Raw genomic sequence first — 26,860 nt, 5'->3', positions numbered from 1 at the left:
AACGGTGGTTTTGGAACTTGACTCCGGGGAATGGCGCCAACAAACATAGTGACGATCCCACCACCCAGATCATTTCCTAGGACCACATCAGTTGGGAGACCATCCATGACGGCAACTTCTCGCAACTCTGGTCCAGCTCCCCAGTCCAGGTAGACTCTTGCCATGGGAACCGCTTTTTCTGTTCCTTCTGCCAGGGTGACCGTGGCAGTGCGACCCTGCAATACTGCAGCAGGATCTATAAGGTGGGGGCTCACCACAGTGATTGAGGCCCCAGAGTCTCTTAGGCCTTCTCCCTGTAGGGGTCCCACGTGGACTGGCTGCAGGTGCCTCCACATGTTGTGTAGGGGCTGTTTGGCCATGCAGGTGACTCTCTCTGCAGAGTGCACCTGTCTCTCGCCACACTCCATCGGACTGACTGGAGGGGGAACAGTCTCTGTAGGCTCATCTCCTCTCGTCAAACAAGCGAGCCGGGCTCCAGCACTCGGATTTGGGGCACGAGTCTGGGGTGCTTGGGATGCAGGACAGTTCATCCTCAGATGTCCGATTTTCCCACAGCCGTAGCACTTCTTCTCCAGTCTTGGCACCGATGATCTCTGATCAGTTGCAGGGACGCTGCGGTGCGGTTGCTGGCCAAGAGCACCCGGGTTGGAAGATGCTTGTCTTTGGGGGTGATGAGCTGAAGAGGGTGGTCCCCTTGGTGGTACAGTCTGTTGGAGCTGGCTGCTGGTGGGGCGCTTCTGCCCCCGTGGCCGAATTGCCACATATTTGTCGGCTAATTGGGCAGCCATTTTTAAGCTGGGTGGCTCCCGATCTAGCACCCACTCCTTCACTTCTTGGGCGCACCTGCGGTAGAACTGCTCCCTGCAGATCAGGTCGATCAGTGCGTCCCATGTAGTGGCTTCCGAATCATTCACCCACTTCACCACGTACTGCCGCAGCTGGGTGGCGAACTGCTCATGGGTGCTGCTAGGATTCTTGGGCAAGTCTCTGAACTTCTTCCTGTAAGACTCTGGAGTGATGAAGAATCGCTGGAGGAGGGCCTTCGCGACTTCGTCGTAGTTCCCACAGTCCTCCGTCGCCACTCCTCGATAGGCCTCCAAGGCCTCTCCATGCAGAGTGGGCACAAGGTGTCTCACCCACTCTGACTTGGGTAAATCGTGTAGTTTGCAAGTCCTTTCAAAGACTTGCAAATGTCCATCAATGTCCCCATCACTGTCTGCAAACTGAATTCGTCCTGATCTGTGTACAACAGCTGACAACAGCTCCCGGGGTACCACGGCCTGTGGTGCCCGCTCATCACGCCACATCTGGATGATGATCAAGCGCTCTTGCTCTGTTGCCCTTTCCCCCAATTCCGCTAGCCGATCTGCTAGGGTATCCGGGCCGCCCCCCCTGGGACGTTGGGATCCTGTCCCTGCTAGGGATTGCTGGGAAACATTGATGCTGTGAGAGAGGGCGGGGCTTGTGGTTCTCACCGGTTCTTCACGAAGGTCCACTGTTGGGCCGTCCTCTGCGATGCTGACGCCGTCAGTGCTTTCCGCCTCCGCCCGATGAGACTCCTCCCAGCTCCTGAGCGCCGCCTTCATGACGCTTCTGGACGCGTTGGAAGGGATATCCACACCCTTCCCCTGGCATACGATTTCCAGATCCTCCTTGGACATTCTGCTGAATTCCGCCATCTTGTGCGTTCTCCTGCGCTGCAGTTACTCCTCTCCTGAGTAACTCGGCTTCTCCAATCAGGTGATGAAAAGCCGCCTGGGATTATCCCACCACTATGCCACCAATTTCTGTGACAGGACGGTACCGTACGGAAGCACTCGCCGCTTGCCGCGTCCCGTCGACTGCGCACAGAATGGAAGGTCAAGCCGCACGAGGCCTGACCACATAGGGGATTCCCGCTTACCGTCAGTAACCGCCTGTTACTGACTCCACCCACTGCGTTGTGGGCGGGTTCTTGCTGCCACCACCAAACTCCTAACCTGCCGTGGCATTTGGAACCACGGTTCTGCTCTGTATGTGCCGACGCACTGCTTTACCACACCTGTGTGGTGTCGACGAATCCCCACTAGCCACTTGCTAGGCCTCTACCGGTAGCTGGCGGAAGGCGGAGCTTGGAGACGTCAGGTGCTTCCCTGGACAGCCGGAGAACGGGGCTAGGTTTGGCCTAACCCTGTAGGTCACAAGATGAAGCAGTCTTCTTGAGGCAAAGATGTTTATTGCTCAAATAACCTTTAAAAAGGCTCCTCCCTATTGCTAGGGGCAACAGCATACAATTAGATGTTTTCAGCAGAAGAAGATGTTACAACTACAACATGGAGGCACGCAGGTCTCCTTTTTATGTCAGTTTTCCACACAGTATCACAGGGAGGTAAGCCCTCCCTGTCTTCTCCAACCAATCAGGTTATTTTACAAAATACCAATAAATCACATTTTACAAGGATATAAGTGCAATAAAACAATATCCTCCTTCCTGTCACCCAGACAACGTTTGGTATCAGATTAACATTCACTATTGATAAATTTATCACATAGCTTCAAAACACAATGTTTCTGTCTCATTCACATCTCCAGGCAAACCCAGTGTCTGAGACCACAACAGGAAGGCTACAATACAAACAGTCTTCCTTCCTGCATAGGTCGCTCGCATGTCAATTAAATCAGGTACATGAAACAAGTTCCAAGCCCATAAACCCAGTGATTAGCATCTCTCTCTAAGGAACTTACACATCAAAAGGTATTGTCCTTCACACCTCTCTGATAGGAAGTGGCATGCTAAGGGCCCTGTCCCATTCCCAAAGGATAAGACATGATTATTCAGACATCTATAATAGTAAGTGCATTTTCCTCTTTAAATATACAGATGACCACATCTTGAATATAAAATACAGTTAAACATGCATTCCTGCAATTGTGCATAGAGCACTACATATGACATGTTAAAACACATCATTAAACAAACTTTTAAACAGTCCGTACCCAGCGCCGTAAGTACGTTTAACAGTGACGCCCAGCGCCCATTGTCCCTTAATATGGCGCCAGGCACAAGGGTTAACACCTTCAGTGCCGCAGCCGCCATTACACGTGTGGCTGGTTGGTCTCTCCGGCCACACTAGGCATACTGCATATCCTATTACTGACACTGTAACGTAGCATTCCATATGCAGATACAGCCACAGTCACACACAGAATATACACATGCCACATATCCTATTACTGACACTGTAACGTAGCATTCCGTATGCAGATACAGCCGCAGTCACACACAGAATATAGGCATGCCGCATATCATATTACTGACACTGTAACATAGCATTCCATATGCAGATACAGCCGCAGTCACACACAGAATATAGGCATGCTGCATATCCTATTACTGACACTGTAACGTAGCATTCCATATGCAGATACAGCCACAGTCACACACAGAATATACACATGCCACATATCCTATTACTGACACTGTAACGTAGCATTCCATATGCAGATACAGCCGCAGTCACACACAGAATATAGGCATGCTGCATATCCTATTACTGACACTGTAACGTAGCATTCCATATGCAGATACAGCCACAGTCACACACAGAATATACACATGCCACATATCCTATTACTGACACTGTAACGTAGCATTCTGTATGCAGATACAGCCGCAGTCACACACAGAATATAGACATGCCGCATATCATATTACTGACACTGTAACGTAGCATTCCGTATGCAGATACAGCCGCAGTCACACACAGAATATACACATGCCACATATCCTATTACTGACACTGTAACGTAGCATTCTGTATGCAGATACAGCCGCAGTCACACACAGAATATAGACATGCCGCATATCATATTACTGACACTGTAACGTAGCATTCCATATGCAGATACAGCCGCAGTCACACACAGAATATAGGCATGCCACGTATCATATTACTGAAACTGTAACGTAGCATTCCATATGCAGATACAGCCGCAGTCACACACAGAATATAGGCATGCCACATATCATATTACTGACACTGTAACGTAGCATTCCATATACAGATACAGCCGCAGTCACACACAGAATAGAGACATGCCACATATCATATTACTGACACTGTAGCGTAGCATTCCATATGCAGATACAGCCGCAGTCACACACAGAATATAGGCATGCCGCATATCATATTACTGACACTGTAACGTAGCATTCCGTATGCAGATACAGCCGCAGTCACACATAGAATATAGGCATACCGCATATCATATTACTGACACTGTAACGTAGCATTCCATATACAGATACAGCCGCAGTCACACACAGAATAGAGACATGCCACATATCATATTACTGACACTGTAGCGTAGCATTCCATATGCAGATACAGCCGCAGTCACACACAGAATATAGGCATGCCGCATATCATATTACTGACACTGTAACGTTGCATTCCATATGCAGATACAGCTGCAGTCACACACAGAATATAGGCATGCCGCATATCCTATTACTGACACTGTAACGTAGCATTCAGTATGCAGATACAGCCGCAGTCACACACAGAATATAGGCATGTCACATATCCTATTACTGACACTGTAACGTAGCATTCCATATGCAGATACAGCCGCAGTCACACACAGAATATAGGCATGCCGCATATCATATTACTGACACTGTAACGTAGCATTCCGTATGCAGATACAGCCGCAGTCACACACAGAATATAGACATGCCGCATATCCTATTACTGACACTGTAACATAGCATTCCATATGCAGATACAGCCGCAGTCACACACAGAATATAGGCATGCCGCATATCATATTACTGACACTGTAACGTAGCATTCCGTATGCAGATACAGCCGCAGTCACACACAGAATATAGGCATACCGCATATCATATTACTGACACTGTAACGTAGCATTCCGTATGCAGATACAGCCGCAGTCACATACAGAATGTACACATGCCCCATATCATTTTAATTAGCAGAGTCTGCTTGTGTTTCTTATTCACATAGCAATGTGAATAAGACACAAAAAAAGACGCCCAATGCTAACGGAGTTGCACGGGACCTGTCAGCTTACTCTCCCCAGGCACCTCCCGCTGCGTGGTGTATTGAGGCAGATGTATGAGGATACATCTGTATACGAGGAGTAGTTTTGAAGTGATTGCTGTTGTCCATTCAGCAGCTTACAGTAATACGTATATATATTTTGGCAAACACAGTAATATGTATATAGATGGTTATATCTGGTTAGCTTATTATTATTATTATTATTTTGGAAATGCATTATTAAGCTTGTGTAGTGCACATGTATAGGTGCTAGATTATTGTATCTATTGTCTCTAAATCTGTTTTGCTGTTTGAAATTTATGTTTTTTTAAAGTAACCCTAAATAATTTCCTGCTTATGTCTAAATGTCTGTTTTATAGTACAGGATAGTGTTTGTACTATAGTGTGTATTGTAGTATACTTTATTTTAGAAGAATATGTATTCTCTTACAGTCTTTTTATACAGTAGTGTAGTGTAGAATGTATGTATGTTGCATGTATGTATGTTGTTGTTGTGTGTTATGTATGTTATGTATGTATGTTGTGTTCTATAGTATACTGTTTCTTGTAGTACAGTATGTTGTATAGTATAGTGTTATATAGTATTTTTACATGCGACCTGCTCTGAGCTCTGAATATAGAGCAGGTCTGTGTCGGATACAAGGACACAGAAATGAGCAATAGACACTGCAGAAAGGCAGAAGAATATACAATGTATTAGTGTAGATTGCAGGGGGTAGGATGAAGCCAGTGGACTAGTGCCTTACTAATGGTCTGGTATGAGGACTAGACCTCCTGGTGCACCAGTTCCGCAGAGGGCAGGTCTGTGGATAGTGCGCGGACGGCTGTAACTTACTGTGAGAACAATATGGAATATCGATAAGGGATTCTTGCTGTACATGAACTCTGATCTCCCATAAATTCAGGTACGGGGTCTGTGTGGGACGTATAACTGGAACCAGAACGATGATTTCACTACGCCCGAGGGCGACATTGAGACCAGCTCCGTTGCGTTCTCCAATGCGTTCAAGGTGTCTGGAGATTGTCCGGAGGGGGGGCCCTTCACCTTTGACCCCTGTGATATGTACACGCAGCGGAGAGAGTTCGCGGAGGATGTCTGCGCTGTGCTCGCCAGTTCTGTGTTTCAGGTACGCCTCCTGGTTCCTCAGAGGGAATAATCTGGGGTCTAAATAATTTACCAAGAAATTCTATGAAAACTAGAAAATACAGAAGAAAATGTAAAAGTTTCATTTTGTTAGGAGGTGAGCTGCCGGCCTTACCCAGCAATAGTGGTCTGTGCGTGGATTCCCGCAGTGTAGATCATCCCAGGAGCGCAACTGTCACAGAGACTCATTGGCCCTTATAGTCTGCACGTTCAGGGGCCCCAAGAGGAGGGGGCGGGTACAATATACTGGAGAAACTACAAACCTGGTGTGGCCAGGCCCCTTCAACATTGTACTGCCATGTAGGGGCCCGGAGTTCACAATGGGGCCTAGCCATACCTCCACATGGTGTGGCCACACCCCCTATAGCACTGTACTGCCATGTAGGGCCCCGGAAAATTCACGATGAGGCCTAGCCACACATCCACACAGTGTGACCACACCCCCTATAGCATCGTACTGCCATTAGGGGCCCAGCCACACCTCCACATGGTGTGGCCACACCCCATTCAACATCGCACTACTGTGTAGGGGCCTGGAATTCACAATGGGGCCTAGCCACACCTTCACACCATGTGGCCACAGCCCTTCAGCATTGTACTGCCATGTAGGTGCCCGGAATTCACAATGGGGCCTAGCCACCGCTTCACACCATGTGGCCACACCCCATTCAGCATTGTACTGCCATGTAGGGGCCCGGAATTCACAATGGGGCCTAGCCACACCTTCACACAATGTGGCCACACCCCCTTCATACTGGGGCTCCGCATTTCCCTTGGCGGCCCAGCGTATATTTCCCATATTAATGCAGATTATTCTCTGGAGTGCCCAGTGTCATACAGTGCCAACCTGCAGCTTCCACCCAACAATAAAAGGACAGCTGTAATCCCTGACATGAGACAAGTCCTGTCTCTTCCCCCATGAGCAGACCTCACTGTCCAGCGTCCCCGCCTGCGTCATATCTATCTCTTCCTTTCAGGTGTGCCACGACGCGGTGGAGTGGGAGCCATTTCACCAGATCTGCCTTTACGACCTCTGCAGCTGCCCGTCAGGGCAGGACTGTCGCTGTAGTGCTATGGCAGCCTATGCCAGGCAGTGTGCCCAAGAGGGAGCGGTGGTGTCCTGGAGGAATGCGTCTCTGTGCGGTAAGTCCGCGTGGCTTTGTCCCGCCCTGTTGTGCTACGGTCCCTCTCTGCCTGGCGGCTTCTCCTGGGATTCGTGTCTGACTACAGATGTGTAAATGACTGGCTTTTCTCCCCAGCTGTCCAGTGCACAGGAGGACAGGTGTACGCTGAGTGCTCTGCTCCCTGCAAGAACACATGTGCCGATCTACGCCTGGCAGAAGCCGGATCCTGCCGGGAGCTGGTGGGCTGTGTGGCTGGGTGCAACTGTCCAGAGGGTCTGGTGCTGGATGACGGCGGGCAGTGTGTCCGTCCTGCAATGTGCCCATGCTACCATGAAGGACAGACTTATCAGCCGGGGGGCACACTACAGCAGACATGCAAGAACTGGTAAGCGGCACGTGACTGAAGACCATCCCGTAGCTAGTCCTCATCTCTGCAGATTCCTGCCCATGGATGTGATGGTGGAAGAGGTCTGCTGATAACATCCAATAATCCAGAGACACCTGGGTGCTGGATCTTATCTCTGGAATCTATTACCCATGGGAGTGGTGGTGGAAGGGGTTTGATACGTTGACATGTAAATGTTTAAGCGCTACAAGCTGTCTCTTAACTGTGTGTTATTGTGCATGACTCATCAGCCACAATAGCATCACATGTCTTAGTCACCAGAATTAAAGGTCAAGCTGATTAGACTGCAGCTGTATGTTGTTTACTTGCCTCTATAAAAGGGTCTGCATATGCCCACATCACTGTGTTATTGGAGTATCACTGTGCTGTACGGCTGTACAGTACCTAACACAAAAGAGATTGATACTTTATCTTATTGAGTGCTGTTTATCTACTATCACCTGTTATCTTCAATGAAACCTTCTGTTTTGGAATTGTGTCGGCTAATCTCCTTGCTGACATCCGCTGAGCATCTACCAATTTGTAGGCATCCGCCAATGTGAGGAAGTCACCCTATGACCCAGAGATACCTGTGCTGCTGGATTGTATCCCTGGAACCTCCTGCCCGTGGGTGTGGTGGTGGTAGGAGATGTCTGATGAAATCACCCTATGACCTGTTTCATCTACCCCACAGGATAGGTTGATTTCATTGAATGTCTCAACCACGTGACAACTTCTAATAGGCTGGAATGACCTCATCAGACGCACAGAGATGGGATTTGTCTGCTGTTCCTGTGTATGGCCGGCCAGGAGTAATGTAGTGATGACCAGCGTATAGTTACATTATGTCTGTGACATACGCTCTGGGTATATATAACTGATGAGACTGGTCACTGCTGCTGTTCGTGTGTATGACCGGCCAGGAGTAATGTAGTGATGACCAGCGTATAGTAACAGTATGGCTGTGACATTCCGCTCTGGGTATATATAACTGATGTGATTGGTCGTTGCTGTTAGGTCATGTGAGCGGAGGTGCAGCTCCCAGCCTCATATGTCTCTCTCTGGTTTCAGTGTCTGCGTGAATGCCGTATGGAACTGTACGGAGAACAACTGCCCGGAAGCGGCGTTTTGTCCCGGTGATCTGGTGTATAAGTTTGGTACCTGTCTGCTGACCTGCGACACCCTGGCGCTAAACCAGACCTGCTCTGACAGGAGAGACGGCTGTGTGTGCGCGGAGGGCACCGTCCTGCTGGTCAGTATGTGGTTATAGAGTCATGCATACACAGTGATGTCATACTGCCGCCGTAATGACCCCTCTATCCCTGTAACAGGCAAGCAGATGTGTCCCCCCAGAGGACTGTCCGTGTCATCACCATGGAAGACTGTACCACCCAAACCAGACCATCGCCAAAGACTGCAACACCTGGTAAGAGCAGCCACCGGACACGTCACATGACGGGACCTCCACCTTCTGCGCTCCGCTGTGATAGGCTGGGAAGCCCCCTGTGTCAGTGATATAATGTGCGCGATGTGGCGCAGGAATGGGCACCTCCGCCAGACACGTCCGTTAGTGATCTCCATCCAGGGACCTTTCTAACGTGAGCTGGGACACACGGCACCTCTGTGCGGCAGCAAGAAATGGGTGCGCCGGGTGCACCAGGGCCATGGAGGAAAATGGGGATTCTCATTCAGGGCACAGTGTAATGTCTGTGGTCATTTACTAAGACGCGTGTTTGGTGGAGCTAGCACTCGCACCCTGGTGTAAACACTAGGGCAGGCCTGGCCAACCTGTGGCTCTCCAGATGTTGCGGAACTACACATCTCAGCATGCCCTGCCACAGTTTTAGCATTCCCTAATAGCAAAACTGTGACAAGACATGATGGGACTTGTAGTTTTACAACAGCTGGAGAGCCACAGGTAGGCCAGGCCTACACTAGGGGGTCTATTCATGAAGCAGTGAAAACTGTGGAGAAGTGAGCCAGTGGAGAAGAACCAATCAGCATTGAAGTTACATTTATAATTTGCATACTACAAAATCATACAGAGCAGCTGATTGGTTGCCATGGCCAACTTTTCCACTGGATCACTTCTCCACACTTTTCACTGCTACATGAATAGACCCCTAGATGTGACTAGGAACAGGAAGAGAAGTCCGTGCACCGTCCACCCCCCTGGTAACTACTTCCCACAGGCGGGAATACAAAACGCGGATCCAGGTGTCTCAGCAGCAACATAAAAAGATGACCCAGTTCAGCGGACAAGGAGCACTGGATATACTCGCTGTATACAGCGCTTCCCCAATTCTGACATTTCCTGTGTGCTTTCCTGCACATAGACCCAATCGCTGATGTACGAATTTGCAAGCCGAGCGATTATCGATTGACTGCGCATGCGTACGGATCGGGGTGTGCATGCGCGAGGCCACACAGCAAAAATATCCAACAACTTTTCTGATCGCTAGGTACACGCGAGGTGATTGACAGGAAGCGGGCGTTTGTGGGTGGTAACTGGCCGTTTTCTGGGCGTGTCAGGGAAAACGCAGGCGTTTCCAAGCGTTGTCAGGGAGGGTGTAACGTCGGCTTCGGCCCTGATCAGCCCGTTCTCATCGCACTGGAGGAGTAAGTCCTGGGCACTGGAAATATCATTCCATGGTGAGTGAGACGTGAACGGATTTGCAGCTGATTGGCGAACGCCGAGGTTTTGGCAAGCTGTGCGCAGACTGGCACGGGCAGGTTTTCACTCCATCTGGGCGGCGACTATCTGGTCACAAATCTCTGCAAATTCACAGAGGAGCCATGATCCAAACCCCCATGATCACTGATTAAGAGTCGCTCCTCTCTCAGCCAATCAGCAAAAAAGGTATCCATGGCAGCACCCTCTGATTGGCTGAGAGAGGAGTACAATATGGCTGCCTGGATCAAGCTCTGGAAAGCATAACTGTCTGAAGCGTGTGCCCTATGACTCGTGTCATCATTAGATTGCATTGGCTAGTATACCTAGGGACTACTTCCAGGAAAATCCTGGATCCCTCTCTGTTACTGGATGACTGCGTGTGCCAGGGTGCGCTCCTATCTCTGAGTGAGGCCTCAGTGTGTGTCAGGGTGCGCTCCTATCTCTGAGTGAGGCCTCAGTGTGTGTGTGTGTCAGGGTGCGCTCCTATCTCTGAGTGAGGCCTCAGTGTGTGTCAGGGTGCGCTCCTATCTCTGAGTGAGGCCTCAGTGTGTGTGTGTCAGGGTGCGCTCCTATCTCTGAGTGAGGCCTCAGTGTGTGTCAGGGTGCGCTCCTATCTCTGAGTGAGGCATCAGTGTGTCAGGGTGCGCTCCTATCTCTGAGTGAGACCTCAGTGTGTGTCAGGGTGCGCTCCTATCTCTGAGTGAGACCTCAGTGTGTGTCAGGGTGCGTGTCAGGGTGCGCTCCTATCTCTGAGTGAGGCCTCAGTGTGTGTCAGGGTGCGCTCCTATCTCTGAGTGAGGCCTCAGTGTGTGTCAGGGTGCGCTCCTATCTCTGAGTGAGGCCTCAGTGTGTGTGTCAGGGTGCGCTCCTATCTCTGAGTAAGGCCTCAGTGTGTGTCAGGGTGCGCTCCTATCTCTGAATGAGACCTCAGTGTGTCAGGGTGCGCTCCTATCTCTGAGTGAGGCCTCAGTGTGTGTCAGGGTGCGCTCCTATCTCTGAATGAGACCTCAGTGTGTGTCAGGGTGCGTGTCAGGGTGCGCTCCTATCTCTGAGTGAGGCCTCAGTGTGTGTCAGGGTGCGCTCCTATCTCTGAGTGAGACCTCAGTGTGTGTCAGGGTGTGTGTCAGGGTGCGCTCCTATCTCTGAGTGAGGCCTCAGTGTGTGTCAGGGTGCGCTCCTATCTCTGAGTGAGGCCTCAGTGTGTGTCAGGGTGCGCTCCTATCTCTGAGTGAGGCCTCAGTGTGTGTCAGGGTGCGCTCCTATCTCTGAGTGAGGCCTCAGTGTGTGTCAGGGTGTGTGTCAGGGTGCGCTCCTATCTCTGAGTGAGACCTCAGTGTGTGTCAGGGTGCGCTCCTATCTCTGAGTGAGGCCTCAGTGTGTGTGTCAGGGTGCGCTCCTATCTCTGAGTGAGGCCTCAGTGTGTGTGTCAGGGTGCGCTCCTATCTCTGAGTGAGGCCTCAGTGTGTGTGTCAGGGTGTGCTCCTATCTCTGAGTGAGGCCTCAGTGTGTGTGTCAGGGTGCGCTCCTATTTCTGAGTGAGGCCTCAGTGTGTGTCAGGGTGCGCTCCTATCTCTGAGTGAGGCCTCAGTGTGTGTCAGGGTGCGCTCCTATCTCTGAGTGAGGCCTCAGTGTGTGTCAGGGTGCGCTCCTATCTCTGAGTGAGACCTCAGTGTGTGTCAGGGTGTGTGTCAGGGTGCGCTCCTATCTCTGAGTGAGACCTCAGTATGTGTCAGGGTGCGCTCCTATCTCTGAGTGAGGTCTCAGTGTGTGTGTCAGGGTGCGCTCCTATCTCTGAGTGAGACCTCAGTGTGTGTCAGGGTGCGCTCCTATCTCTGAGTGAGGCCTCAGTGTGTGTCGGGGTGCGCTCCTATCTCTGAGTGAGGCCTCAGTGTGTCAGGGTGCGCTCCTATCTCTGAGTGAGGCCTCAGTGTGTGTCAGGGTGCGCTCCTATCTCTGAGTGAGGCCTCAGTGTGTGTCAGGGTGCGCTCCTATCTCTGAGTGAGGCCTCAGTGTGTGTGTCAGGGTGCGCTCCTATCTCTGAGTGAGGCCTCAGTGTGTGTCAGGGTGCGCTCCTATCTCTGAGTGAGGACTCAGCATGTGTGACAGGGTGTGCTCCTATCTCTGAGTGAGGCCTCAGTGTGTGTGTCAGGGTGCTCTCCTATCTCTGAGTGAGACCTCAGTGTGTGTCAGGGTGCGCTCCTATCTCTGAGTGAGGACTCAGCATGTGTGACAGGGTGCGCTCCTAACTCTGAGTGAGGCCTCATTGCTGTTGCAGGTTGTGTGGTGTAATCCCAGTATATACCTATAGATGTCGCTGTTCTCTTGCAGTGTGTGGTGTAATCCCAGTATATACCTATAGATGTCGCTGTTCTCTTGCAGTGTGTGTAAGGAGAGGAGCTGGCACTGCACCGATTATCAGTGCGCAGGGGTCTGCACAGCCACCGGGGACCCTCACTACATCACCTTTGATGGGCGCTCCTTCACCTTCCTGGGAGACTGTCAGTATGTTCTGTCCAGGGAGAACACCGGGCTGTTCACCGTCACCGCCGAGAATGTACCGTGTGGCAGTAGCGGGATCACCTGCACCAAGTCTGTGGTGGTGATGATCGGAAACACCATCATTCATCTGCTGAGAGGTGGGTGAGGGGTCCTAGGTGGGGCGCGGAGGGCGTGGTGCTGATGGGCTGTGAGGGTTGTACTCGGGCTGGTGGTAAAATGTGACCTCACACATGGTAGCTACCCCCTGGGCACTGTGACCTATTGCTCTCGCACATTGGTAGCCACCCCCTGGGCACTGTGACCTATTACTCTCACAAATGGTAGCCACCCCCTGGGCACTGTGACCTATTACTCTCACAAATGATAGCCACCCCCTGGGCACTGTGACCTATTGCTCTGACACATTGGTAACCACCCCCTGGGCACTGTGACCTATTGCTCTCGCACATTGGTAGCCACCCCCTGGGCACTGTGACCTATTACTCTGACACATGGTAGCCACCCCCTGGGCACTGTGACCTATTGCTCTGACACATTGGTAGCCACCCCCTGGGCACTGTGACCTATTGCTCTGACACATTGGTTGCCACCCCCTGGGCACTGTGACCTATTGCTCTCGCACATTGGTAGCCTCCCCCTGGGCATTGTGACCTATTACTATCACACATTGGTAGCCACCCCCTGGGCATTGTGACCTATTGCTCTTGCACATTGGTAGCCAACCCTTGGGCACTGTGAGCTATTGCTCTGACACATTGGTAGCCACCCCCTGGGCACTGTGACCTATTGCTCTCGCACATTGGTAGCCAACCCTTGGTCACGGTGAGGTATTGCTCTGACACATTGGTAGCCACCCCCTGGACACTGTGACCTATTACTCTTGCATACTGGTAGCCATCCCCTGGGCACTGTGACCTATTGCTCTGACACATTGGTAGCCACCCCTGGGCACTGTGACCTATTACTCTCACACATTGGTAGCCAACCCTTGGGCACTGTGACCTATTACTCTCACACATTGGTAGCCAACCCCTGGGCACTGTGACCTATTACTCTTGCACATTGGTAGCCACCCTCTGGGCACTGTGACCTATTGCTCTCACACATTGGTAGCCAACCCTTGGGCACTGTGAGATATTGCTCTGACACATTGGTAGCCACCCCCTGGGCACTGTGACCTATTGCTCTCGCACATTGGTAGCCAACCCTTGGGCACTGTGAGCTATTGCTCTCACACATTGGTAGCCACCCCCTGGGCACTGTGACCTATTGCTCTCACACATTGGTAGCCACCCCCTGGGCACTGTGACCTATTACTCTCACGCATTGGTAGCCACCCCCTGGGCACTGTGACCTATTACTCTGACACATTGGTAGCCACCCCCTGGGCACTGTGACCTATTACTCTGACACATTGGTAGCCACCCCCTGGGCACTGTGACCTATTATTCTCACACATTGGTAGCCACCCCCTGGGCACTGTGACCTATTATTCTCACACATTGGTAGCCACCCCCTGGGCACTGTGACCTATTGCTCTTGCACATTGGTAGCCACCCCCTGGGCACTGTGACCTATTGCTCTCGCACATTGGTAGCCACCCCCTGGGCACTGTGACCTATTGCTCTCACACATTGGTAGCCACCCCCTGGGCACTGTGACCTATTGCTGTCACACATTGGTAGCCACCCCCTGGGCACTGTGACCTATTGCTGTCACACATTGGTAGCCACCCCCTGGGCACTGTGACCTATTACTCTCACACATTGGTAGCCACCCCCTGGGCACTGTGACCTATTACTCTGACACATTGGTAGCCACCCCCTGGGCACTGTGACTTATTACTCTGACACATTGGTAGCCACCCCCTGGGCACTGTGACCTATTACTCTGACACATTGGTAGCCACCCCCTGGGCACTGTGACCTATTACTCTGACACATAGTAGCCACCCCCTGGGCACTGTGACCTATTGCTCTGACACATTGGTAGTCACCCCCTGGGCACTGTGACCTATTGCTCTGACACATTGGTAGCCACCCCCTGGGCACTGTGACCTATTGCTCTGACACATTGGTTGCCACCCCCTGGGCACTGTGACCTATTGCTCTCGCACATTGGTAGCCTCCCCCTGGGCATTGTGACCTATTACTATCACACATTGGTAGCCACCCCCTGGGCATTGTGACCTATTGCTCTCGCACATTGGTAGCCAACCCTTGGGCACTGTGAGCTATTGCTCTGACACATTTGTAGCCACCCCCTGGGCACTGTGAGCTATTGCTCTGACACATTGGTAGCCACCCCCTGGGCACTGTGACCTATTGCTCTCGCACATTGGTAGCCAACCCTTGGTCACTGTGAGGTATTGCTCTGACACATTGGTAGCCACCCCCTGGACACTGTGACCTATTACTCTTGCATACTGGTAGCCATCCCCTGGGCACTGTGACCTATTGCTCTGACACATTGGTAGTCACCCCTGGGCACTGTGACCTATTACTCTCACACATTGGTAGCCAACCCTTGGGCACTGTGACCTATTACTCTCACACATTGGTAGCCAACCCCTGGGCACTGTGACCTATTACTCTCGCACATTGGTAGCCACCCTCTGGGCACTGTGACCTATTGCTCTCACACATTGGTAGCCAACCCTTGGGCACTGTGAGATATTGCTCTGACACATTGGTAGCCACCCCCTGGGCACTGGGACCTATTGCTCTCGCACATTGGTAGCCAACCCTTGGGCACTGTGAGCTATTGCTCTCACACATTGGTAGCCACCCCCTGGGCACTGTGACCTATTGCTCTCACACATTGGTAGCCACCCCCTGGGCACTGTGACCTATTGCTCTCACACATTGGTAGCCACCCCCTGGGCACTGTGACCTATTGCTGTCACACATTGGTAGCCACCCCCTGGGCACTGTGACCTATTACTCTCGCACATTGGTAGCCACCCCCTGGGCACTGTGACCTATTACTCTGACACATTGGTAGCCACCCCCTGGGCACTGTGACCTATTCCTCTGACACATTGGTAGCCACCCCCTGGGCACTGTGACCTATTACTCTGACACATTGGTAGCCACCCCCTGGGCACTGTGACCTATTACTCTGACACATTGGTAGCCACCCCCTGGGCACTGTGACCTATTATTCTCACACATTGGTTGCCACCCCCTGGGCACTGTGACCTATTATTCTCACACATTGGTAGCCACCCCCTGGGCACTGTGACCTATTGCTCTCGCACATTGGTAGCCAACCCTTGGGCACTGTGAGCTATTGCTCTCACACATTGGTTGCCACCCCCTGGGCACTATGACCTATTGCTCTCACACATTGGTAGCCACCCCCTGGGCACTGTGACCTATTGCTCTCGCACATTGGTAGCCAACCCTTGGGCACTGTGAGCTATTACTCTGACACATTGGTAGCCACCCCCTGGGCACTGTGACTTATTACTCTGACACATTGGTAGCCACCCCCTGGGCACTGTGACCTATTACTCTGACACATTGGTAGCCACCCCCTGGGCACTGTGACCTATTGCTCTCGCACATTGGTAGCCACCCCCTGGGTAAGCAGCAGGATATTGAGCTCCGATATTGCAGGAGAGCCGCATCCTCCTCCATTCTGCACCAGGCCATGCCCCCACATTGCTCATATATTTACATGCCCCATGTGCTAGTGTAGATCATCTAGCCGTCAAGCAAGTGCTGCATGTGAGTCAGATTTCCAGCATCCGCTCATCCTAGAAGGAACCCACAGAAATCATTTGGCCTGCCTGGGTGAGATGTTGGCTTGGTCCATGAGGAGCTTCTGCAGCTGTCCACTCTTCTCCAGGGGCCTGAGTAGGATCATTCTGTCTTCCATGCGTCTGTGGTAGTCTCCTGAGCTCATCCTGGCCTGTCTGTACATGAACCCTGTTGGGTCTTATCTCCTAACTCCACCGCAGTAGCACCAGGCTCCTAGGATGTCGGGCCTGGTGTTATGAATGGTGACAGTCTCTGAGTGATACACGCAGGATGTGTCAGGTGTACGAGCGATCGCGTTCTGAGCAAACTCAGAGTAACTCATGCAGACAACCATGGAGGCTCCCATAGAGCTTAGGTCAGTAATGTCAGAGCTTCGGTGTTATTGGCAGGCGGACGGTGGGGCAGGACAGCCTGTACCTGACAATGGAGGTCATTCCGAGTTGATCGCTAGCTGCCGCTGTTCGCAGTGCAGCGATCAGGCTAAAAATCGGCATTTCTGCGCATGCGTATGGGGCGCAGTACGCACGCGCGAAGTACTTTCACAAAAAACTATGCAGGTTTACACAAGGTCTAGCGACACTTTCCAGTCGCTCTGCTGATCGTTGAGTGATTGACATGAAATGGGTGTTTCTGGGAGGTAACTGAGCGTTTTCCAGGAGTGTGCTAAAAAACGCAGGCGTGTCAGATAAAAATGCAGGCGTGGCTGGCCGGACGCAGGGCGTGTTTGTGACGTCAAAGCAGGAACTAAATAGTCTGAAGTGATCACAAGGTAGGAGTAGGTCTGCAGCTACTCAGAAACTGCTTGAAAAAATGTCTGCACTGTTCTGCTAACCTTTCGGTCGCACTGCTAAGCGAAGATACACTCCCAGAGGGCGGCGGCCTAGCGTGTGCAATGCTGCTAAATGCAGCTAGCGAGCGAACAACTCGGAATGAGGGTCAATATGAGGCCTCGGCAGAACGGATGTAACGGCGGACCCCTGCTCTTCCCATCAGGTACTCACAATATTCTAAAGCTCTGTCATTTTTTAGGTTCTGTGCGCGTATCCTCCTGAGTGCACCCTCACATATCCGGGGTCCTGTCCTCCTGAGTGCACCCTCACATATCCGGGGTCCTGTCCTCCTGAGTGCACCCTCACATATCCGGGGTCCTGTCCTCCTGAGTGCACCCTCACATATCCGGGGTCCTGTCCTCCTGAGTGCACCCTCACATAAGCATTGCGATGTCCCCCTGCATATCCGGATCCTGTCCTCCTGAGTGCACCCTCACATATCCGGGGTCCTGTCCTCCTGAGTGCACCCTCACATATCCGGGGTCCTGTCCTCCTGAGTGCACCCTCACATATCCGGGGTCCTGTCCTCCTGAGTGCACCCTCACATATCCGGGGTCCTGTCCTCCTGAGTGCACCCTCACATATCCGGGGTCCTGTCCTCCTGAGTGCACCCTCACATATCCGGGGTCCTGTCCTCCTGAGTGCACCCTCACATATCCGGGGTCCTGTCCTCCTGAGTGCACCCTCACATATCCGGGGTCCTGTCCTCCTGAGTGCACCCTCACATATCCGGGGTCCTGTCCTCCTGAGTGCACCCTCACATATCCGGGGTCCGGTCCTCCTGAGTGCACCCTCACATATCCGGGGTCCGGTCCTCCTGAGTGCACCCTCACATATCCGGGGTCCGGTCCTCCTGAGTGCACCCTCACATATCCGGGGTCCGGTCCTCCTGAGTGCACCCTCACATAAGCATTGCGATGTCCCCCTGCATATCCGGGATCCTGTCCTCCTGAGTGCACCCTCACATATCCGGGGTCCTGTCCTCCTGAGTGCACCCTCACATAAGCATTGCGATGTCCCCCTGCATATCCGGGGTCCTGTCCTCCGGAGTGCACCCTCACATATCCGGGGTCCTGTCCTCCTGAGTGCACCCTCACATATCCGGGGTCCTGTCCTCCTGAGTGCACCCTCACATATCCGGGGTCCTGTCCTCCTGAGTGCACCCTCACATATCCGGGGTCCGGTCCTCCTGAGTGCACCCTCACATATCCGGGGTCCGGTCCTCCTGAGTGCACCCTCACATATCCGGGGTCCGGTCCTCCTGAGTGCACCCTCACATATCCGGGGTCCGGTCCTCCTGAGTGCACCCTCACATATCCGGGGTCCTGTCCTCCTGAGTGCACCCTCACATATCCGGGGTCCTGTCCTCCTGAGTGCACCCTCACATAAGCATTGCGATGTCCCCCTGCATATCCGGGATCCTGTCCTCCTGAGTGCACCCTCACATATCCGGGATCCTGTCCTCCTGAGTGCACCCTCACATATCCGGGGTCCTGTCCTCCTGAGTGCACCCTCACATATCCGGGGTCCTGTCCTCCTGAGTGCACCCTCACATAAGCATTGCGATGTCCCCCTGCATATCCGGGATCCTGTCCTCCTGAGTGCACCCTCACATATCCGGGGTCCTGTCCTCCTGAGTGCACCCTCACATAAGCATTGCGATGTCCCCCTGCATATCCGGGGTCCTGTCCTCCTGAGTGCACCCTCACATATCCGGGGTCCTGTCCTCCTGAGTGCACCCTCACATATCCGGGGTCCTGTCCTCCTGAGTGCACCCTCACATATCCGGGGTCCGGTCCTCCTGAGTGCACCCTCACATATCCGGGGTCCGGTCCTCCTGAGTGCACCCTCACATATCCGGGGTCCTGTCCTCCTGAGTGCACCCTCACATATCCGGGGTCCTGTCCTCCTGAGTGCACCCTCACATATCCGGGGTCCTGTCCTCCTGAGTGCACCCTCACATATCCGGGGTCCTGTCCTCCTGAGTGCACCCTCACATAAGCATTGCGATGTCCCCCTGCATATCCGGGATCCTGTCCTCCTGAGTGCACCCTCACATATCCGGGGTCCTGTCCTCCTGAGTGCACCCTCACATATCCGGGGTCCTGTCCTCCTGAGTGCACCCTCACATATCCGGGGTCCTGTCCTCCTGAGTGCACCCTCACATATCCGGGGTCCTGTCCTCCTGAGTGCACCCTCACATATCCGGGGTCCGGTCCACCTGAGTGCACCCTCACATAAGTATTATGATCTCCCCCTGCGTATCCGGGGTCCGGTCCTCCTGAGTGCACCCTCACATATCCGGGGTCCTGTCCTCCTGAGTGCACCCTCACATAAGCATTGCGATGTCCCCCTGCATATCCGGGATCCTGTCCTCCTGAGTGCACCCTCACATATCCGGGGTCCTGTCCTCCTGAGTGCACCCTCACATATCCGGGGTCCTGTCCTCCTGAGTGCACCCTCACATATCCGGGGTCCTGTCCTCCTGAGTGCACCCTCACATATCCGGGGTCCGGTCCTCCTGAGTGCACCCTCACATACGTATTATGATCTCCCCCTGCATATCCGGGATCCTGTCCTCCTGAGTGCACCCTCACATATCCGGGGTCCTGTCCTCCTGAGTGCACCCTCACATATCCGGGGTCCTGTCCTCCTGAGTGCACCCTCACATATCCGGGGTCCGGTCCTCCTGAGTGCACCCTCACATATCCGGGGTCCTGTCCTCCTGAGTGCACCCTCACATATCCGGGGTCCTGTCCTCCTGAGTGCACCCTCACATATCCGGGGTCCGGTCCTCCTGAGTGCACCCTCACATAAGTATTATGATCTCCCCCTGCGTATCCGGGGTCCGGTCCTCCTGAGTGCACCCTCACATATCCGGGGTCCGGTCCTCCTGAGTGCACCCTCACATATCCGGGGTCCTGTCCTCCTGAGTGCACCCTCACATATCCGGGGTCCTGTCCTCCTGAGTGCACCCTCACATATCCGGGGTCCGGTCCTCCTGAGTGCACCCTCACATAAGTATTATGATCTCCCCCTGCATATCCGGGATCCTGTCCTCCTGAGTGCACCCTCACATATCCGGGGTCCTGTCCTCCTGAGTGCACCCTCACATATCCGGGGTCCTGTCCTCCTGAGTGCACCCTCACATATCCGGGGTCCTGTCCTCCTGAGTGCACCCTCACATATCCGGGGTCCGGTCCTCCTGAGTGCACCCTCACATATCCGGGGTCCGGTCCTCCTGAGTGCACCCTCACATATCCGGGGTCCTGTCCTCCTGAGTGCACCCTCACATATCCGGGGTCCTGTCCTCCTGAGTGCACCCTCACATATCCGGGGTCCGGTCCTCCTGAGTGCACCCTCACATATCCGGGGTCCTGTCCTCCTGAGTGCACCCTCACATATCCGGGGTCCTGTCCTCCTGAGTGCACCCTCACATATCCGGGGTCCGGTCCTCCTGAGTGCACCCTCACATAAGTATTATGATCTCCCCCTGCGTATCCGGGGTCCGGTCCTCCTGAGTGCACCCTCACATATCCGGGGTCCGGTCCTCCTGAGTGCACCCTCACATATCCGGGGTCCTGTCCTCCTGAGTGCACCCTCACATATCCGGGGTCCTGTCCTCCTGAGTGCACCCTCACATATCCGGGGTCCGGTCCTCCTGAGTGCACCCTCACATAAGTATTATGATCTCCCCCTGCATATCCGGGATCCTGTCCTCCTGAGTGCACCCTCACATATCCGGGGTCCTGTCCTCCTGAGTGCACCCTCACATATCCGGGGTCCTGTCCTCCTGAGTGCACCCTCACATATCCGGGGTCCTGTCCTCCTGAGTGCACCCTCACATATCCGGGGTCCTGTCCTCCTGAGTGCACCCTCACATATCCGGGGTCCGGTCCTCCCGAGTGCACCCTCACATATCCGGGGTCCGGTCCTCCTGAGTGCACCCTCACATATCCGGGGTCCGGTCCTCCTGAGTGCACCCTCACATAAGCATTGCGATGTCCCCCTACATATCCGGGATCCTGTCCTCCTGAGTGCACCCTCACATATCCGGGGTCCTGTCCTCCTGAGTGCACCCTCACATAAGCATTGCGATGTCCCCCTGCATATCCGGGGTCCTGTCCTCCTGAGTGCACCCTCACATATCCGGGGTCCTGTCCTCCTGAGTGCACCCTCACATATCCGGGGTCCTGTCCTCCTGAGTGCACCCTCACATATCCGGGGTCCTGTCCTCCTGAGTGCACCCTCACATATCCGGGGTCCTGTCCTCCTGAGTGCACCCTCACATATCCGGGGTCCTGTCCTCCTGAGTGCACCCTCACATATCCGGGGTCCTGTCCTCCTGAGTGCACCCTCACATATCCGGGGTCCTGTCCTCCTGAGTGCACCCTCACAGATCCGGGGTCCTGTCCTCCTGAGTGCACCCTCACATATCCGGGGTCCTGTCCTCCTGAGTGCACCCTCACAGATCCGGGGTCCTGTCCTCCTGAGTGCACCCTCACATATCCGGGGTCCTGTCCTCCTGAGTGCACCCTCACATATCCGGGGTCCTGTCCTCCTGAGTGCACCCTCACAGATCCGGGGTCCTGTCCTCCTGAGTGCACCCTCACATATCCGGGGTCCTGTCCTCCTGAGTGCACCCTCACAGATCCGGGGTCCTGTCCTCCTGAGTGCACCCTCACATATCCGGGGTCCTGTCCTCCTGAGTGCACCCTCACATATCCGGGGTCCTGTCCTCCTGAGTGCACCCTCACATATCCGGGGTCCTGTCCTCCTGAGTGCACCCTCACATATCCGGGGTCCTGTCCTCCTGAGTGCACCCTCACATATCCGGGGTCCTGTCCTCCTGAGTGCACCCTCACATAAGCATTGCGATGTCCCCCTGCATATCCGGGATCCTGTCCTCCTGAGTGCACCCTCACATATCCGGGATCCTGTCCTCCTGAGTGCACCCTCACATATCCGGGGTCCTGTCCTCCTGAGTGCACCCTCACATATCCGGGGTCCTGTCCTCCTGAGTGCACCCTCACATATCCGGGGTCCTGTCCTCCTGAGTGCACCCTCACATATCCGGGGTCCTGTCCTCCTGAGTGCACCCTCACATATCCGGGGTCCTGTCCTCCTGAGTGCACCCTCACATATCCGGGGTCCGGTCCTCCTGAGTGCACCCTCACATAAGTATTATGATCTCCCCCTGCGTATCCGGGGTCCGGTCCTCCTGAGTGCACCCTCACATATCCGGGGTCCTGTCCTCTTGAGTGCACCCTCACATATCCGGGGTCCTGTCCTACTGAGTGCACCCTCACATATCCAGGGTCCGGTCCTCCTGAGTGCACCCTCACATATCCGGGGTCCGGTCCTCCTGAGTGCACCCTCACATATCCGGGGTCCGGTCCTCCTGAGTGCACCCTCACATATCCGGGGTCCTGTCCTCCTGAGTGCACCCTCACATATCCGGGGTCCTGTCCTCCTGAGTGCACCCTCACATATCCGGGGTCCTGTCCTCCTGAGTGCACCCTCACATATCCGGGGTCCTGTCCTCCTGAGTGCACCCTCACATATCCGGGGTCCTGTCCTCCTGAGTGCACCCTCACATATCCGGGGTCCTGTCCTCCTGAGTGCACCCTCACATAAGCATTGCGATGTCCCCCTGCATATCCGGGATCCTGTCCTCCTGAGTGCACCCTCACATATCCGGGGTCCTGTCCTCCTGAGTGCACCCTCACATAAGCATTGCGATGTCCCCCTGCATATCCGGGGTCCTGTCCTCCTGAGTGCACCCTCACATATCCGGGGTCCTGTCCTCCTGAGTGCACCCTCACATATCCGGGGTCCTGTCCTCCTGAGTGCACCCTCACATATCCGGGGTCCGGTCCTCCTGAGTGCACCCTCACATATCCGGGGTCCGGTCCTCCTGAGTGCACCCTCACATATCCGGGGTCCTGTCCTCCTGAGTGCACCCTCACATATCCGGGGTCCTGTCCTCCTGAGTGCACCCTCACATATCCGGGGTCCTGTCCTCCTGAGTGCACCCTCACATATCCGGGGTCCTGTCCTCCTGAGTGCACCCTCACATAAGCATTGCGATGTCCCCCTGCATATCCGGGATCCTGTCCTCCTGAGTGCACCCTCACATATCCGGGGTCCTGTCCTCCTGAGTGCACCCTCACATATCCGGGGTCCTGTCCTCCTGAGTGCACCCTCACATATCCGGGGTCCTGTCCTCCTGAGTGCACCCTCACATATCCGGGGTCCGGTCCACCTGAGTGCACCCTCACATAAGTATTATGATCTCCCCCTGCGTATCCGGGGTCCGGTCCTCCTGAGTGCACCCTCACATATCCGGGGTCCTGTCCTCCTGAGTGCACCCTCACATAAGCATTGCGATGTCCCACTGCATATCCGGGATCCTGTCCTCCTGAGTGCACCCTCACATATCCGGGGTCCTGTCCTCCTGAGTGCACCCTCACATATCCGGGGTCCTGTCCTCCTGAGTGCACCCTCACATATCCGGGGTCCTGTCCTCCTGAGTGCACCCTCACATATCCGGGGTCCGGTCCTCCTGAGTGCACCCTCACATATCCGGGGTCCTGTCCTCCTGAGTGCACCCTCACATATCCGGGGTCCTGTCCTCCTGAGTGCACCCTCACATATCCGGGGTCCGGTCCTCCTGAGTGCACCCTCACATAAGTATTATGATCTCCCCCTGCGTATCCGGGGTCCGGTCCTCCTGAGTGCACCCTCACATATCCGGGGTCCGGTCCTCCTGAGTGCACCCTCACATATCCGGGGTCCTGTCCTCCTGAGTGCACCCTCACATATCCGGGGTCCTGTCCTCCTGAGTGCACCCTCACATATCCGGGGTCCTGTCCTCCTGAGTGCACCCTCACAGATCCGGGGTCCTGTCCTCCTGAGTGCACCCTCACATATCCGGGGTCCTGTCCTCCTGAGTGCACCCTCACATATCCGGGGTCCTGTCCTCCTGAGTGCACCCTCACATATCCGGGGTCCTGTCCTCCTGAGTGCACCCTCACATATCCGGGGTCCGGTCCACCTGAGTGCACCCTCACATAAGTATTATGATCTCCCCCTGCGTATCCGGGGTCCGGTCCTCCTGAGTGCACCCTCACATATCCGGGGTCCTGTCCTCCTGAGTGCACCCTCACATAAGCATTGCGATGTCCCACTGCATATCCGGGATCCTGTCCTCCTGAGTGCACCCTCACATATCCGGGGTCCTGTCCTCCTGAGTGCACCCTCACATATCCGGGGTCCTGTCCTCCTGAGTGCACCCTCACATATCCGGGGTCCTGTCCTCCTGAGTGCACCCTCACATATCCGGGGTCCGGTCCTCCTGAGTGCACCCTCACATACGTATTATGATCTCCCCCTGCATATCCGGGATCCTGTCCTCCTGAGTGCACCCTCACATATCCGGGGTCCTGTCCTCCTGAGTGCACCCTCACATATCCGGGGTCCTGTCCTCCTGAGTGCACCCTCACATATCCGGGGTCCTGTCCTCCTGAGTGCACCCTCACATATCCGGGGTCCGGTCCTCCCGAGTGCACCCTCACATATCCGGGGTCCGGTCCTCCTGAGTGCACCCTCACATATCCGGGGTCCGGTCCTCCTGAGTGCACCCTCACATATCCGGGGTCCGGTCCTCCTGAGTGCACCCTCACATATCCGGGGTCCTGTCCTCCTGAGTGCACCCTCACATAAGCATTGCGATGTCCCCCTGCATATCCGGGGTCCTGTCCTCCTGAGTGCACCCTCACATATCCGGGGTCCTGTCCTCCTGAGTGCACCCTCACATATCCGGGGTCCTGTCCTCCTGAGTGCACCCTCACATATCCGGGGTCCTGTCCTCCTGAGTGCACCCTCACATATCCGGGGTCCTGTCCTCCTGAGTGCACCCTCACATATCCGGGGTCCTGTCCTCCTGAGTGCACCCTCACATATCCGGGGTCCTGTCCTCCTGAGTGCACCCTCACATATCCGGGGTCCTGTCCTCCTGAGTGCACCCTCACATATCCGGGGTCCTGTCCTCCTGAGTGCACCCTCACATATCCGGGGTCCTGTCCTCCTGAGTGCACCCTCACATATCCGGGGTCCTGTCCTCCTGAGTGCACCCTCACAGATCCGGGGTCCTGTCCTCCTGAGTGCACCCTCACATATCCGGGGTCCTGTCCTCCTGAGTGCACCCTCACATATCCGGGGTCCTGTCCTCCTGAGTGCACCCTCACATATCCGGGGTCCTGTCCTCCTGAGTGCACCCTCACATATCCGGGGTCCTGTCCTCCTGAGTGCACCCTCACATATCCGGGGTCCTGTCCTCCTGAGTGCACCCTCACATATCCGGGGTCCTGTCCTCCTGAGTGCACCCTCACATATCCGGGGTCCTGTCCTCCTGAGTGCACCCTCACATATCCGGGGTCCTGTCCTCCTGAGTGCACCCTCACATATCCGGGGTCCTGTCCTCCTGAGTGCACCCTCACATATCCGGGGTCCTGTCCTCCTGAGTGCACCCTCACATATCCGGGATCCTGTCCTCCTGAGTGCACCCTCACATATCCGGGGTCCTGTCCTCCTGAGTGCACCCTCACATATCCGGGGTCCTGTCCTCCTGAGTGCACCCTCACATATCCGGGGTCCTGTCCTCCTGAGTGCACCCTCACATATCCGGGGTCCTGTCCTCCTGAGTGCACCCTCACATATCAGGGGTCCGGTCCTCCTGAGTGCACCCTCACATAAGTATTATGATCTCCCCCTGCGTATCCGGGGTCCGGTCCTCCTGAGTGCACCCTCACATATCCGGGGTCCTGTCCTCTTGAGTGCACCCTCACATATCCGGGGTCCTGTCCTACTGAGTGCACCCTCACATATCCGGGGTCCGGTCCTCCTGAGTGCACCCTCACATATCCGGGGTCCGGTCCTCCTGAGTGCACCCTCACATATCCGGGGTCCTGTCCTCCTGAGTGCACCCTCACATATCCGGGGTCCGGTCCTCCTGAGTGCACCCTCACATATCCGGGGTCCTGTCCTCCTGAGTGCACCCTCACATATCCGGGGTCCTGTCCTCCTGAGTGCACCCTCACATATCCGGGGTCCTGTCCTCCTGAGTGCACCCTCACATATCCGGGGTCCTGTCCTCCTGAGTGCACCCTCACATATCCGGGGTCCTGTCCTCCTGAGTGCACCCTCACATATCCGGGGTCCTGTCCTCCTGAGTGCACCCTCACATATCCGGGGTCCTGTCCTCCTGAGTGCACCCTCACATATCCGGGGTCCTGTCCTCCTGAGTGCACCCTCACATATCCGGGGTCCTGTCCTCCTGAGTGCACCCTCACATATCCGGGGTCCTGTCCTCC

General features: G+C 54.7%; 1 protein-coding gene across 1 annotated transcript in view; it reads left to right on the top strand.

Moving 5' to 3' along the window:
• Positions 1–26,860, top strand: part of LOC134929706 (SCO-spondin-like) — a 583,357-nt gene that overhangs the window by 48,799 nt on the left and 507,698 nt on the right. Inside the window, exons 9-14 of the mRNA XM_063925285.1 lie at positions 5,972–6,193; positions 7,188–7,353; positions 7,470–7,719; positions 8,791–8,971; positions 9,051–9,145; positions 12,773–13,029. Of these exons, the coding sequence (XP_063781355.1) occupies positions 5,972–6,193; positions 7,188–7,353; positions 7,470–7,719; positions 8,791–8,971; positions 9,051–9,145; positions 12,773–13,029 (1,171 nt within the window). The remainder of the gene's footprint in view (positions 1–5,971; positions 6,194–7,187; positions 7,354–7,469; positions 7,720–8,790; positions 8,972–9,050; positions 9,146–12,772; positions 13,030–26,860) is intronic.

This window comes from Pseudophryne corroboree, chromosome 5 (genome assembly GCF_028390025.1).
Source record: "Pseudophryne corroboree isolate aPseCor3 chromosome 5, aPseCor3.hap2, whole genome shotgun sequence".
NCBI lineage: Eukaryota > Metazoa > Chordata > Amphibia > Anura > Myobatrachidae > Pseudophryne > Pseudophryne corroboree.
Note: the sequence above shows the minus strand (reverse complement) of the source record. Positions and strands in the feature narration are given on the sequence as shown.